Genomic DNA, 14495 nt, shown 5'->3' on the forward strand with positions numbered 1-14495 from the left:
TGAACAATAGAATCACCTTCATAGTTGATGGAGGAGTCATATTGAAAGGCAGCAAGCCACTTGTTCTGCCACTTGCTTGCTCTCACTGCTGTCTGCCTTGTGCGGTGTGCATCAAGTCGTGCTCTTGTCTGGACCGGAGTTTCTGCTGCCCTGGCTGCTGAATGTCTGCCTGGCTAAATCAGCCGCTTTTCTAGAAGTTGTCTGGGCCGGAGTTTCTGCAGCCCTGAGTGCTGTCTGCCTGGTCTGCTGTGCAGCAATTCGCGCTTGTGTTTGAGCAGGAGTTTGAGCTTATCTGAGTTGTGCCTGTCTGGTCTGCTGTGCAGCAATTCACGCTTGTGTTTGAGCAGGAGTTTGAGCTTATCTGAGTTGTGCCTGTCTGGCTCGCTGGGCTGCAAGTCGAGCTTCTCTCTCTGTTGAGGACTCTCTTTGTCTCTTTTGTTGTACTTGTATTGCATGTGCATCTGCACTTGCAGAACGTTGCCTCTTAGGTCCCATTTACGAAGTTACTGAGAAGTGATTGTCTGTAAGAAAGGAGAAAAACACAAATGTATTGAAACGTTAGTGTTGAGTAGTATATGACACCACTGAGTGAAGAATAATATCCGTATGGACTGAAAAACATACGTTAGTGTTGAGTAGTATATGACACCACTGAGTGAAAAACAATATGCGTATTGACTGAAAAACATACACCAAAATCAATATAACTATATCTTACCTTTTGTATTGAAAATACCAGTATTTGTAAATATTATTGCAAATGGCTGTGAACAATTGCCTACTGAAACATCACATGACAGAGTATCCTAGGATGAAATAGCTTTGATTTGGAGGCAGTGCAGAAATGGCAAATTTTGTCCCCGGGGGGTGTGGGTGGGGGTGGGGGTGGTTAGAGTCCCTTTATATACAGAGTTGCGACATAGAGGGTCCGGAAAAATCTAGTCACGTGATTGCGTGGAGCCATTTTGAGTCCATCGCGGACAGGATCAGGATCGGACACATATCGGTCAGCGTTTTAACATTCCCGCTGTACGCAGCGTTCTCATTCGTGTTTTACATCGATTTTACGACAAAATGACAGGTTGTAGCGCCTGTGGGTGCACAAATAGAACAAATAGAAAGTGAGAGTACCGTCCGAGGAAAATCTACAGGGCCTTGTCATTCCAGATATCCAAGACGTGCAGGAGCTGTCTCAACCTGAGCGCGATAGCTTGTACAACGTTGCTGGCTACTGTGTTCACAGTATAAGGAAAAAACAGAAGACGTGTGATGACTGCATTAGCCAGGTGATTGTTGCTGAAGGTGAAGAAATTAACCAAGCTGCAGAGCTTACTGTACTGAAAGAGTATAAGCAAGGGTGTCTTTGTTCATGTTTCAGAAAAAGTGATCAACATGTTGGTAACTGTGGAGGCCATGTTTCGTGGTGCACAGGATGCTTTCATGGCTGAAAAGAACGTCGCAACAATGTTTGTGGAGAGAGCAGAGCAGATAACGAGAGATGTTCACTTCCCAACGTGCCACAATCTGAAAGCCAAACTGCTTACAAAATTCATCAACACACACCTACACATCTTTTGTAAGAAAAAGACACATCAACGCAGGCAACAAGCTGCACAAGCAAAACAGGGGGTGAACTTGGCAGCAAGAGCATGGTAAATGAGACAATTGGCTGCAAAAGTGAAATAGATATTTCCATTGGACTTCAGTTGCAGGACTGCAATGTGCTGTACACCTACAAGCTAGCAACCTACGTGGATAATTGGACTAAATAATCATTTTGAAAATGCTATCATTAACATTTTCTCTAATATGTTATTTCAACAGGGAATAATACACATATCCAAGTTATTTTAAAGCTATGGACGAACATACATTTCAACATGATATTTCTGAGAGGGAATGATTGTAATATTGGTTGCAAATTAAATAAATGTACTGTAAGAATATCTCGCAAAGGAGCTCTTTATGAATGATGAGAATTTGAGCATGTATAGTTGTATACTCTGTTTTGAGGTACATGAATCAAAGCTTACAAATTGTTGTTTATATACATGTACCAATGCCTTCTGCTAAAGGCACTTTCCTGCCTGTGGTAGTTAGTACTCCAACAAGTGAATGACATGCTTTGTTTTTAACAAAATTATGTAATCTATATATATAAAACACAGTTTGTGTGTGTGTAATGTTACCGATAGACTCCTAAACGGAGAGGCTTACGTGCTTGATATTTGACATAGACATGGCCATTGAGCGTGGGACGAACATGGCCGAACTCAAAATATTTGACGATCCATATTTTTTATTCATATTTACCTCAGCGCATTTCAGTGAAGTACCCGCTAATCTCAGCCGGTTCCAGAGCAGCTCGCTGATTCGCTCAGAGCGATCACGTGATGTTCCATTCCCGCCGCCAGACTGATTCGCTCAGAGCGATCACGTGATGTTCCATCCCGTCACACGTCACTTCACCTTTTATGCGATCGTGTTTTGTATCGATTTTGTGCGATATGAATAAAATGACTTTGAAACAGCTGTGAAACGTCTTTGCACAACCCTTCCGTAACCGATTGGAGCAGTTTCTTGCCGCACAAAACGAGATCCGCGAAGCGAGTTGGTCGAGTCGTGCTGACCAAGATGGCGACACGGCGGCTTCACTTTTCACGGAGTATGAGCGTTCTATATATTTTCAATTCAGTGCGCCCGTGATTTGTGGCATAGACATGACCATTGGGCCTTCACGGTGTAATTTGTGCGAGGCTTTTGTCCGAGTGAGCGTGAGTCGAGAGGGCGAATGTACGGGTTGGGAATGTACGGGTCTCCCTTCCCCCGCCCGGCAACGCCGGTACTGGAGGACGTCACAGGATCGGTGAGTCTCCAAAAGCCGCTTCGTGCTGTTGCGAATATGCAGGACTATGTCCGATTGTTGTGCTGCTCTCCGGCCATGAGAACTGCAACGTCATTGTTGACTGGCCATCCCCTCCCCTCCCCTCCCCCCCTCCCCCCCCTCCCTCCTCCCCTCCTCCCCTCCCCCCTCTCCCCCCTCCCACCCCTTCCCATCCCTCCCCCCCTCTTCTCCCCTCTCCCCCTCCCCCTCCCACTCTTCTCCCCTCCCTCCCGTTCCCCTCCCCTCCCCCCCCGTTTCCCTCCCCTCTCCTCCCCCTGCCCGGCAATGCCGGGTACTTCTGCTAGTTTGCTATAAAAGTGGAAGGTTACAGGTTCACGGTTTGAGTATTAATCGTGAATGAGTTCAAAGCCTTTCACAATGGTCTCTGAGACCTTCGTAAAACAAATAATAAAATAAGTTTTATTTTTTGGACTTTCACATGGAAGATACGATTATTGTCATTCAAAATTTCAATGATGCTTCAGAAAGAATTTGCTAGAAACCAATTAATGCCAGTGATACAGTTGTATGCCACAACTGAGAAAGGGGGGGGGGGGGGCATGCATTGAATGTATGTATTTGTCTCTGTTGATTTGAATGTGTGAGGACATTAACTTGTGTTTGTGTGTGTGACTTTCAATTTATAATTTGTATGTGTGTGCATTATCACATGCGTGTATGTGTGTGTGTGTGATTGTAAATATGTAATTTGTATATGTATTAGAGATTGTGTGTGTGTGTGTGTGTGTGTGCGTGCGTGTGTGTGTGTGTGTGTGTGTGTGTGTGTGTGTGTGTGTGTGAGAGAGAGAGAGAGATAGAGGGAGAGAGGGAAAGAGGGGGCCGGGGTAGGGGGGCTAATCTATTTTTGGTGGGATTAATATATGATCGGCAACATGCAGCAAAGTTTAGATTAACAATTTAAATATGAAAATTAAACAAACACAAATATATACCCACACACGATAAACAAGGTCAAACAACTGCAGAAATACAAAGATAACTCTTAACATTGTATTGTACATGTACATGTATAAGCAGGGAGGTGAGAGTTCGAGTTCTCGCTCTTGCCTCCCTGAAATTAAAATGAGGCTGAAATAAGCAGCACGTGTACCTGTCTCGTTCATTCCTTCTTTGTCGTGGTTCTAAATGTCTGTGACTGTTAAATCACAACCAGCTCTGTGATTTTCTTCTTTATCATATGGCTCTTAGTTGTCATAAATCTTCTATTTTGTCATCTTCACATAATTTGTTCATTATCAACGTGGAAAAGACCATTCCCATCTCTCATACATAGAGAACATAATGGAATACATGGTTCAATGCACTAGCGCCATACGGCGGCTCCGCACTGAATGGACTCAAAATGGCGTCAAATCGTTAGTTGTCGCTACTCTCTCTATAAAGGGACTCTAGTGCGGGTGGGGGGGGGGGGGGCAGTGGAATTTTTTGGTTCATCAGTGATTCTGTGGTGCATAGGGACCCCCGTGCCAAATTTGGTGAAGATCCGTTGAGACATGCCGACGCTGTTTCAGAACAAACAAACAAACAAACAAACAAACAGACAACCTTTCACGCTTATATTATAGATTAATTAGTCATTATCTTAAGAGTTGCTTTATAAAATACCCTTCACAGTCACCACGTTATGTGTCATATTTATTAGGTACACAGCGAGATCTTTAACCCCTCTGGTCTGCTATAGTCGAAACAAGATCGAAGTTCATGGAAGGCTGAGATTGCGGGATTTTTAAGTTTCTTCTTCGTTCACTTGCACTTCCTCTTCACTCAACTATACCCGTCAACGCAATAGGACACCCATGACCCACAGCCCACACTCCCACAGCCTATGGCGGCGAGGCACCATTGAAGCCCGTGCAACGAAACGTGATGACGTAAACACGAAAGGGATAAACATTGCGTAATGACGTAAAAACGTGTGTCAAAGTGGAGAAAACGAAACTGGATGCGGTGTGTGAGAGGAATATATTTATTAGCTACGCAAAACTGGTTTTAATGGGGACGTAATGAAGTAAGCGTTCTCCCAATGGAGAGAATGCTTATTTTGAGGCGTCAGTTGGGTTTGGATGTATTTCCTGTTCGCGCCTCCATTTTGGGGGTGTGACGTACGTTGAATTTTGCGCCTTTGAGGACCGCACATTTATTTAAGAAGAAGAAGAAGAACATTCACTCGAGGACCGTTGGTTCATCCGGGTACTCGGCGCCATTTTGTGATTCGAACGAGAAGACGATCACGCTTTGTCTGAGGTAATTGAAAGCTCGCCATGAAGATATTTGTAGGAAACGTGCCTTTCCAGGCGACGAACAAAGAACTCCGCGACCTTTTCGAGCAGTATGGTCGTGTGACAGAGTGTGAGATCATAAAGGAATATGCGTTCGTGCACATGGAAAAGGCCGATGAGGGGGACGAGGCCATAAAGAACCTCAACCGCTACAGACTCCATGGCGCTCAACTCAACGTCGAAGTATCTCGCGGGCGACCTAAGATGGTTCCGCCGGGAGCCACGAAGCTCTATGTGGCGAACATCTCACAGGACGTGACCAACTTGGAGCTTCGCGCCAAGTTCGAGGAATTCGGGGCCGTGGCCGAGTGTGACATAGTCAAGGACTACGCCTTTGTACACATGGACCGCGAGGAAGGAGCCTTGGAAGCCATCCGCCGTCTCAACAACACCGAGTTCAAGACGAAACGCATCCAGGTAGAGCTGTCCCGAAGTAAGCTGCGGACCTACCCGGGCATGGGTGGGCGGGGAGAGTGCTTTCGCTGCGGCGAAGAGGGCCACTGGTCGCAGGATTGTCCCCGCGACGGCGGCATGCGCAAAAGAAACGGTGACGCGGCCGCGGCCGCAGCGGCTGCCGCCGCGGTGGCGGCTGCGGGAGCGTACGGGGCCGCGACGGGCATGTACGGCGCCTACCCGCCGCCTCCGGGTGCCTACCCCCCTCCGCCCCCGGCCCCCATGGCGCCCACGCCCGGTGCCGCGTACGGGTACGGCGCCGATAGACCGTTCGGCATGGTCGACTACTACGAACGCTACCGGGCCCGGCCCACGTTCCCGGGCACGATGCCGTACCCGACGGTTCCACCGGTGGCCACCCAGCGGGACGTAGATTACTCTAGCCGTGTGGCGGCGGCGGCGGCGGCGGCTCCCACGGCGGCCACGGCGACGGGTTTCGTGTACGGCCGCGATCGGAGTCCGGTTAGGGGCGGCTCGGCGATGGCGGCGTCCGGTTCGTACGGCTACGAGCGCACGAGGCTGTCCCCGAGCGGCAACAGGTATTTTTTGAATGGTTGAATCGATGATCACGACCCATGTTTGATCATCGGCGATTGTTTTGAGGCTGTTTATTGATCCTAATAGTGGTTCCCCTGCTTGGCCGAATTGTCCTGTTTGAACCGTTTGCTTGAATGAAATGCACGTTTACATTGCGATTGTGATTGAGTGTGCTGGAAATGCTCGTGCGGTGCGACTGATTTTAAATATTTCGCTGATTGTGGTGTGGTGCAATTTCAACCAATACCGGGAGTGTGGTGAATGTGGTGTGTGATTTTAACCATTCCACCGATTGTGGTGTGATTTTAACCATTCCACCGATTGTGGTGTGATTTTAACCATTCCACCGATTGTGGTGTGATTTTAACCATTCCCCCGAGTGTGGTGTGATTTTAACCATTCCCCCGAGTGTGGTGTGATTTTAACCATTCCCCCGAGTGTGGTGTGATTTTAACCATTCCCCCGAGTGTGGTGTGATTTTAACCATTCCACCGAGTGTGGTGTGATTTTAACCATTCCACCGATTGTGGTGTGATTTTAACCATTCCCCCGAGTGTGGTGTGATTTTAACCATTCCACCGATTGTGGTGTGATTTTAACCATTCCCCCGAGTGTGGTGTGATTTTAACCATTCCACCGAGTGTGGTGTGATTTTAACCATTCCCCCGAGTATGGTGTGATTTTAACCATTCCACCGAGTGTGGTGTGATTTTAACCATTCCACCGATTGTGGTGTGATTTTAACCATTCCACCGATTGTGGTGTGATTTTAACCATTCCACCGATTGTGGTGTGATTTTAACCATTCCACCGATTGTGGTGTGATTTTAACCATTCCCCCGAGTGTGGTGTGATTTTAACCATTCCACCGAGTGTGGTGTGAACTTAACCATTCCACCGATTGTGGTGTGATTTTAACCATTCCCCCGAGTGTGGTGTGATTTTAACCATTCCACCGATTGTGGTGTGATTTTAACCATTCCCCGGAGTGTGGTGTGATTTTAACCATTCCACCGATTGTGGTGTGATTTTAACCATTCCCCCGAGTGTGGTGTGATTTTAACCATTCCGCTGCGTGTGGTGTGATTTTAACCATTCCCCCGAGTGTGGTGTGATTTTAACCATTCCACCGATTGTGGTGTGATTTTAACCATTCCCCCGAGTATGGTGTGATTTTAACCATTCCCCCGAGTGGGGTGATTTTAACCATTCCCACGAGTGTGGTGTGATTTTAACCATTCCCCCGAGTGTGGTGTGATTTTAACCATTCCCCCGATTGTGGTATGATTTTAACCATTCCCCCGAGTATGGTGTGATTTTAACCATTCCCCCGAGTGGGGTGTGATTTTAACCATTCCCCCGAGTGGGGTGATTTTAACCATTCCCCCGATTGTGGGGTGATTTTAACCATTCCCCCGATTGTGGTATGATTTTAACCATTCCCCCGAGTATGGTGTGATTTTAACCATTCCCCCGAGTGGGGTGATTTTAACCATTCCCACGAGTGTGGTGTGATTTTAACCATTCCCCCGATTGTGGTATGATTTTAACCATTCCCCCGAGTATGGTGTGATTTTAACCATTCCCCCGAGTATGGTGTGATTTTAACCATTCCCCCGAGTGGGGTGATTTTAACCATTCCACCGATTGTGGTGTGATTTTAACCATTCCACCGATTGTGGTGTGATTTTAACCATTCCCCCGAGTGTGGTGTGATTTTAACCATTCCCCCGAGTGTGGTGTGATTTTAACCATTCCCCCTAGTGTGGTGTGATTTTAACCATTCCACCGATTGTGGTGTGATTTTAACCATTCCACCGATTGTGGTGTGATTTTAACCATTCCACCGAGTGTGGTGTGATTTTAACCATTCCACCGATTGTGGTGTGATTTTAACCATTCCACCGAGTGTGGTGTGATTTTAACCATTCCCCCGAGTGTGGTGTGATTTTAACCATTCCACCGAGTGTGGTGTGATTTTAACCATTCCACCGAGTGTGGTGTGATTTTAACCATTCCACCGAGTGTGGTGTGATTTTAACCATTCCACCGAGTGTGGTGTGATTTTAACCATTCCACCGAGTGTGGTGTGATTTTAACCATTCCACCGAGTGTGGTGTGATTTTAACCATTCCACCGAGTGTGGTGTGATTTTAACCATGCCACCGAGTGTGGTGTGATTTTAACCATTCCACCGAGTGTGGTGTGATTTTAACCATTCCACCGAGTGTGGTGTGATTTTAACCATTCCACCGAGTGTGGTGTGATTTTAACCATTCCACCGAGTGTGGTGTGATTTTAACCATTCCACCGACTGGTGTGATTTTAACCATTCCGCCGAGTGTGGTGTGATTTTAACCATTCCGCCGCGTGTGGTGTGATTTTAACCATTCCGCCGCGTGTGGAGTGATTTTAACCAAATCCGCCGCGTGTGGAGTGATTTTAACCATTCCGCCGCGTGTGGAGTGATTTTAACCATTCCGCCGCGTGTGGTGTGATTTTAACCATTCCGCCGCGTGTGGTGTGATTTTAACCATTCCGCCGCGTGTGGAGTGATTTTAACCATTCCGCCGCGTGTGGTGTGATTTTAACCATTCCACTGCGTGTGGTGTGATTTTAACCATTCACAGAAGCGTGGGGTGTTGGGATATTTACCATTTCTCTTTGTGGTGAATGTGGTGTGTGATTTTTAACCACTCCTTTGTGTGATGAATGGTGATGATTGTGATGGTGATGATGAATGGTGATGAATGATGAATTTTAACAATTCCCCTGAGTGTGGTGTGATTTTAACCATTCCCTGAGTGTGGTGTGATTTTAACCATTCCCTGAGTGTAGTGTGATTTTAACCATTCACCGGAGTGTGGTGTGATTTTAACCATTCACCGGAGTATGGTGTGATTTTAACCATTCCCCGGAGTGTGGTGTGATTTTAACCATTCCCCTGAGTGTGGTGTGATTTTAACCATTCACAGAAGCGTGGGGTGTTGGGATATTTTCCATTTCTCTTTGTGGTGAATGTGGTGTGTGATTTTTAACCATTCCTTTGTGTGATGAATGGTGTGTGGTGTGATTTTAAACATTCCCCTGAGTGTGGTGTGATTTTAACAATTCCCTGAGTGTGGTGTGATTTTAACCATTCCCTGAGTGTGGTGTGATTTTAACCATTCCCTGAGTGTGGTGTGATTTTAACCATTCCCTGAGTGTGGTGTGATTTTAACCATTCCCTGAGTGTGGTGTGATTTTAACCATTCCCTGAGTGTGGTGTGATTTTAACCATTCCCTGAGTGTGGTGTGATTTTAACCATTCCCTGAGTGTGGTGATTTTAACCATTCCTTGAGTGTGGTGTGATTTTAAACATTCCCCTGAGTGTGGTGTGATTTTAACCATTCCTTGAGTGTGGTGTGATTTTAACCATTCCTTGAGTGTGGTGTGATTTTAACCATTCCCTGAGTGTGGTGTGATTTTAACCATTCCCTGAGTGTGGTGTGATTTTAACCATTCCCTGAGTGTGGTGTGATTTTAACCATTCCCTGAGTGTGGTGTGATTTTAACCATTCCCTGGAGTGTGGTTCGAGTAGTTCAAGAATGTTGGTTCCAGACTATTTTTTTTAATTTTTTTGCAGGACCACTCGCATGCATGCTCGGTTACGCTTGCTCACCTGCTGAAGTCCTTTTGTGTGTGTGTGTGTGTGTGTGTGTGTGTGTGTGTGTGTGTGTGTGTGTGTGTGTGTGTGTGTGTGTGTGTGTGTGTGTGTGTGTGTGTGTGTGTGTGTGTGTGTGTGTGTGTGTGTGTGTGTGTGTGTGTGTGTGTGTGTGTGTGTGTCAGAGTGTGTGTGTGTGTGTGTCAGAGTGTGTGTGTGTGTGTCAGAGTGTGTGTGTGTGTGTGTGTCAGAGTGTGTGTGTGTGTGTCAGAGTGTGTGTGTGTGTGTCAGAGTGTGTGTGTGTGTCAGAGTCAGAGTGTGTGTGTCAGAGTCAGGTTGATTATTACTGATGTGATGACAAAGATGGTCTTTCACTTTATTCACACTATACTCTAACCTCATTATCATACTGACATCTTCCCATCTTTTGTGAGATAGAGACCTAATATACTCGAACCCATACCAATATCTTTAAACTTATGAAGAGAACCAATGAATATCTGTTTCATTTTAGGGAATAACTTTATTTTCTCATGACACATCACCATCGAGTACATTAACAAAAATATGTTGGAACTTGGTTCTTCGTTTAAATGTCATTGTTGAGTGGATATGAAATTTAAAAAACAAACCTTTGACTGTTCTGGTTTGAGATCCTCTTGAGCTCCATATCATTTTGATTGTCGTAAATTATTTTTCCTTTGATTTCTTGACATCCATGAAATCTTTCTAAACCCCTCTCTGTTTTATTTACGTTTGTCTTAGTTATTTCTTCGTTAAGACCTTTTTGATATTTACCGCATTTGTTGTGTTTGCCATTGAATGGCCAAGGCTGTGTTTTTGTCGACTCTGGTTTAGTTATTGCTTGGCTCTATCATTTATATACCAGTTAAAAAGGTGGTGATAGCCCGTTAAAATCCCCCAATTTATTTATTTTCCTTGCGTATATCTTATCATTTAGACTTGTATATCTTAACTCTTATACTTTATCTTATAGCTTATCTCTTGTGCATATCTTAACACTTTACTATTCTATCAATAAGGGAGGCTGTCTATCCCATTTTCTACGAAAACGGCACTCAGTCGAGAGCATACCTCCGCCTAGTTGGCCATATCACTCAATGGTGAAGAATCGCTTTAAAAATTCTACTAGCTGGATCTGGATCCAGATCTTCACCAAAACTGAATCTATTCTTCCTTGTCACACACACACACGACCTGTCCAACTTTTGTCCAAATCCATCTAACTTTTTGAGATAACCTGCAATGTATCGTTTTAGGTCCCGTCTCCCAATGGTGAAGAATCACTTAAAGAATTAAATAATTTTCATATCCGAATCCATATTCAGATCTTCATCGAATCGAATCGAATCGTCCTTGTCAGACACCCAACCGGTCCACCAAGTTTCGTCCAAATCCATCCACAACTTTTTGAGATATCCTGCTATGTATCGTTTTTGGCCCTATCTCCCAATGGTGAAGAATCACTTAAAATAAAATAAAAATAATTGTAGTAGCCGGATCTGAATCCGGATTTTCACCAAAATCTAATCATTTCGTCGGTGTCCCATATGCTACATCTCAGCCAAATTTCGTCTGAATCCATCCTCAACTTTTTGAGATATTTTGTTTACAAACGGACGGTCAGACAGACAAACGGACAGACAGACAGACAGGGTTGAGAAAACAACCTCCATCCACATTTGGTGGTGGAGGTAAAAATATATCTTTCATCATGGAAAGCCCTAATGTCTTTTTATTTATTTATTCTGTATATAATTGATGTTTATAACTTATCATATTAAAATTTTTATATTCTTCTTTCTGAAGAGTTAAACAACTATAATATAATGGTCGAAGTTAATTTTTTTCTTTACTCTCCTTTAACCTTGTATCAATATTATTATCAATATATTCATATATTCATTCATTCATATTAGCATAAGCCTTTGCTCTCAATCCTACAAATTCACTCATCTTTCCAATAACCTTATTTTTTTTTTTTTTTTTTTTGTAGAGAACAGGATACATACTAGTGTGATTGCATCCATTACATTACATCCCCTTGTGTGTGATGTGATTTTAACCATTTCCATGAGGGTGGTATATGTGGTGTGTGGTGTGATTTTATCCATGCCCCTGAGTGTGGTGTGATTTTTATCCATACCCTTGAGTGGTGTGTGGTGTGATTTTTATCCATACCCCTGAGTGGTGTGTGGTGTGATTTTTATCTATGCCCCTGAGTGTGGTGTGGTATGATTTTTATATATATATTTAATTATAATTAACCATTCCCGAGTGTTGTTTTGACATGCTTGTGTGGTGCGATTTTAACCATTCCCCTGAGTGTGGTGTGTGGAAATGCCTGTGGTGCGTGGAAATGCCTGTGGTGCGTTTTTATAACCATTCCAATGGGTGTTGGTAATGTTTGATTTGTGACTTGCTTTTATTGACCCGTGTGTGTGTGTGTGTGTGTGTGTGTGTGTGTGTGTGTGTGTGTGTGTGTGTGTGTGTGTGTGTGTGTGTGTGTGTGTGTGTGTGTGTGTGTGTGTGTGTGTGTGTGTGTGTGTGTGTGTGTGTGTGTGTGTGTGTGTGTGTGTGTGTGTGTGATTACTGATTAGCAGCTGAATTGGATGGTGGTGGTGGTGGTGGTGGTGGGGGGGGGGGGGGTTTAGTTTTCCTCCTGGATTGATCCCATTGGAAGATAAACTTCGTGTGCGATTTTTCCAGCCGCTGCTTGCTTCACGTGGCTGTGTCCCCCTCCCGTCTCAATTTTTATTATTTGCGTAATAGGATATAAACTGACCTTTCTCAGCAACCTGGCAACACTGATATGCAGTGAAGTCCTGTTTTGCCACGTTCTAATCTTCATTTGTTGTAAACAGGGTCAAAGATGATGCATCTGACTACATGACGTTCCTCCATTTGTCAGCACTCCATTCTTGGTGATAGAGGCACACATTGGTCATTCCATCCCACTGCATTTAGGTATGAGCCAACTCTGAAGGTACTGACTGTCGTGCCCTTTATGAAGCCTCTGAGGTCGACTTGCTTGATTACAAAAGGCACTAAATGCACAAGCATTGGCCACTTAATTATTTAAAGTGGGCTTTTTATCTTTTAGCCAGGGAGTGTTCAATTCTCTTCATTGTAAAGCAAATGAATTTCATTATTGTTATTTGGAGACTCCAATGTGGATTGTAATCTCCGAGGTGAAACCCTCAAGTTTAAAACCTCACACAAAGATTTCAAAATATGAACTCCAGCTCATGACTAGAAAATTATTCAACTCAAACGCAGTGTTTTGCTTATGGATCGATGGAGATAACCATTTTAGATGGTGTTCCATTAATCACAAAAATGGAATTTTGGAAGTAAAATGGAATTTTGTTGTGAAAAGATGCGTAAAAATTAAAATCCTGTGCAAAATGGATTTGAGTTGTTCTCAACATCAGTGTGTTAGACAGGCCAGGGAAGTATTCATAACTGGTATTGTCCTTGTTCTTTTAAAATCGGACTTCTCGCATACTTCCTCTGAGAGCTTTGGATAATCTCCTCCAATGTGTTTTTGATAAAAATTTAATATGACGTCGAATGCTTTTTAATCTGAATTGTCCATGCATTAGTACGTTTGTTTTTTTCGGTGTCTTGCTTTATTGTACCTTTCTTTGTTTCCACAGGTATGATTATAATTATTACAGCTTATGAGCAGTTCAGTGGTGGACACAAGATGTTGGATGATGGAACTTCAAGCTTCCCCACCCCCACCCCCACTCCCCACCTCGATCTCCCCGCCCCTCTCATTGGTTGTTTGTGAATGGCTTCGAAGAAAGGGTTCGATTTTGGGGACCATAATCTAAAGGTGATTGATTGGGCCTAGCGTGCCTGTTATAGTAGTGCTAACTGAAGCAGGTCTGCATTATCTCCAATGTCTGACGACCTGGTGAATGAATTATTCATTGATGTGGAAAAAAAAGTTCATTTTGATAGTTGATTGAGTTTTAACTGCTTCGTAGTAACATGCATTAGGCTTTCTTATTTTTTGTTTTGTTTTGGGGGGTTTTTTTTTTTTTTTTTTCTTTACCTGTATTTCAAGTTTAAGTACTTTGTGATCTAATTCAAGTTCGTGCCACCATGCATGAGGAGGTTGCCTTTATCATTTGCTGGTTGATATTTACCCCAGGTGAACGGGTCGATCGTGTTCTTTTGATGTGATAAATGGCCGCAGACGGGGATTGTTCTCAATTGTTTGGTTATATCAGCTTTGGGAATTTGTGAATCGGCAACCTTACTTTGGTTTGTCCTTTTTTAGGCTTTTGCCATGTTATACCTTATATGCTTCGGGCAATCCCTCGCAGTGCAAGATGATTTGCTGTTCTTTTTACATAATAAAGCACTGGGCTCAATCTTTCAGTTTGTTGTATGGATCAGGGCCTGGAATTCAAGCTCCTTCATTGCATGAGGGCCGACGGGTGGTGGAATTGCCACAACGGATTCAACATTGTTCCGGGTAAATTGTGGTTGATTGTTTGTTGATCATGACAAACCTGAATCGCCAGTCATTTAATGTGTCAAAGTTTTGTCCAAATATAAATTGGAGATTTTAGAGCTCGGTATTGGGCTGACAGGATAGCCTCGACTCTGGAGCTAAGTTATTACTGTATCCAACTTGGAAG

General features: G+C 44.1%; 1 protein-coding gene across 3 annotated transcripts; it reads left to right on the forward strand.

Moving 5' to 3' along the window:
* Window positions 1-4820: 4820 nt before the first annotated feature.
* Window positions 4821-14225, forward strand: LOC137412666 (RNA-binding protein 4.1-like). 3 transcript variants are annotated; one of them, XM_068097952.2, is made up of 3 exons: window positions 4821-6176; window positions 12705-12807; window positions 13500-14225. In XM_068097952.2, exons 1-2 carry the CDS (start codon window positions 5167-5169, stop codon window positions 12766-12768), a joined length of 1074 nt encoding a protein of 357 aa, XP_067954053.1. In that variant the 5' UTR covers window positions 4821-5166; the 3' UTR covers window positions 12769-12807; window positions 13500-14225. The 3 variants fall into 3 exon arrangements, 1 of the variants encoding a protein (XP_067954053.1); XR_010981525.2 differs by having other exon boundaries at window positions 5047-5601; XR_010981524.2 differs by having other exon boundaries at window positions 5061-5617.
* Window positions 14226-14495: the final 270 nt, after the last annotated feature.

This window comes from Myxine glutinosa, chromosome 5 (assembly GCF_964187855.1).
Source record: "Myxine glutinosa chromosome 5, kmMyxGlut1.1, whole genome shotgun sequence".
Taxonomy (NCBI): Eukaryota; Metazoa; Chordata; class Myxini; order Myxiniformes; family Myxinidae; genus Myxine; species Myxine glutinosa.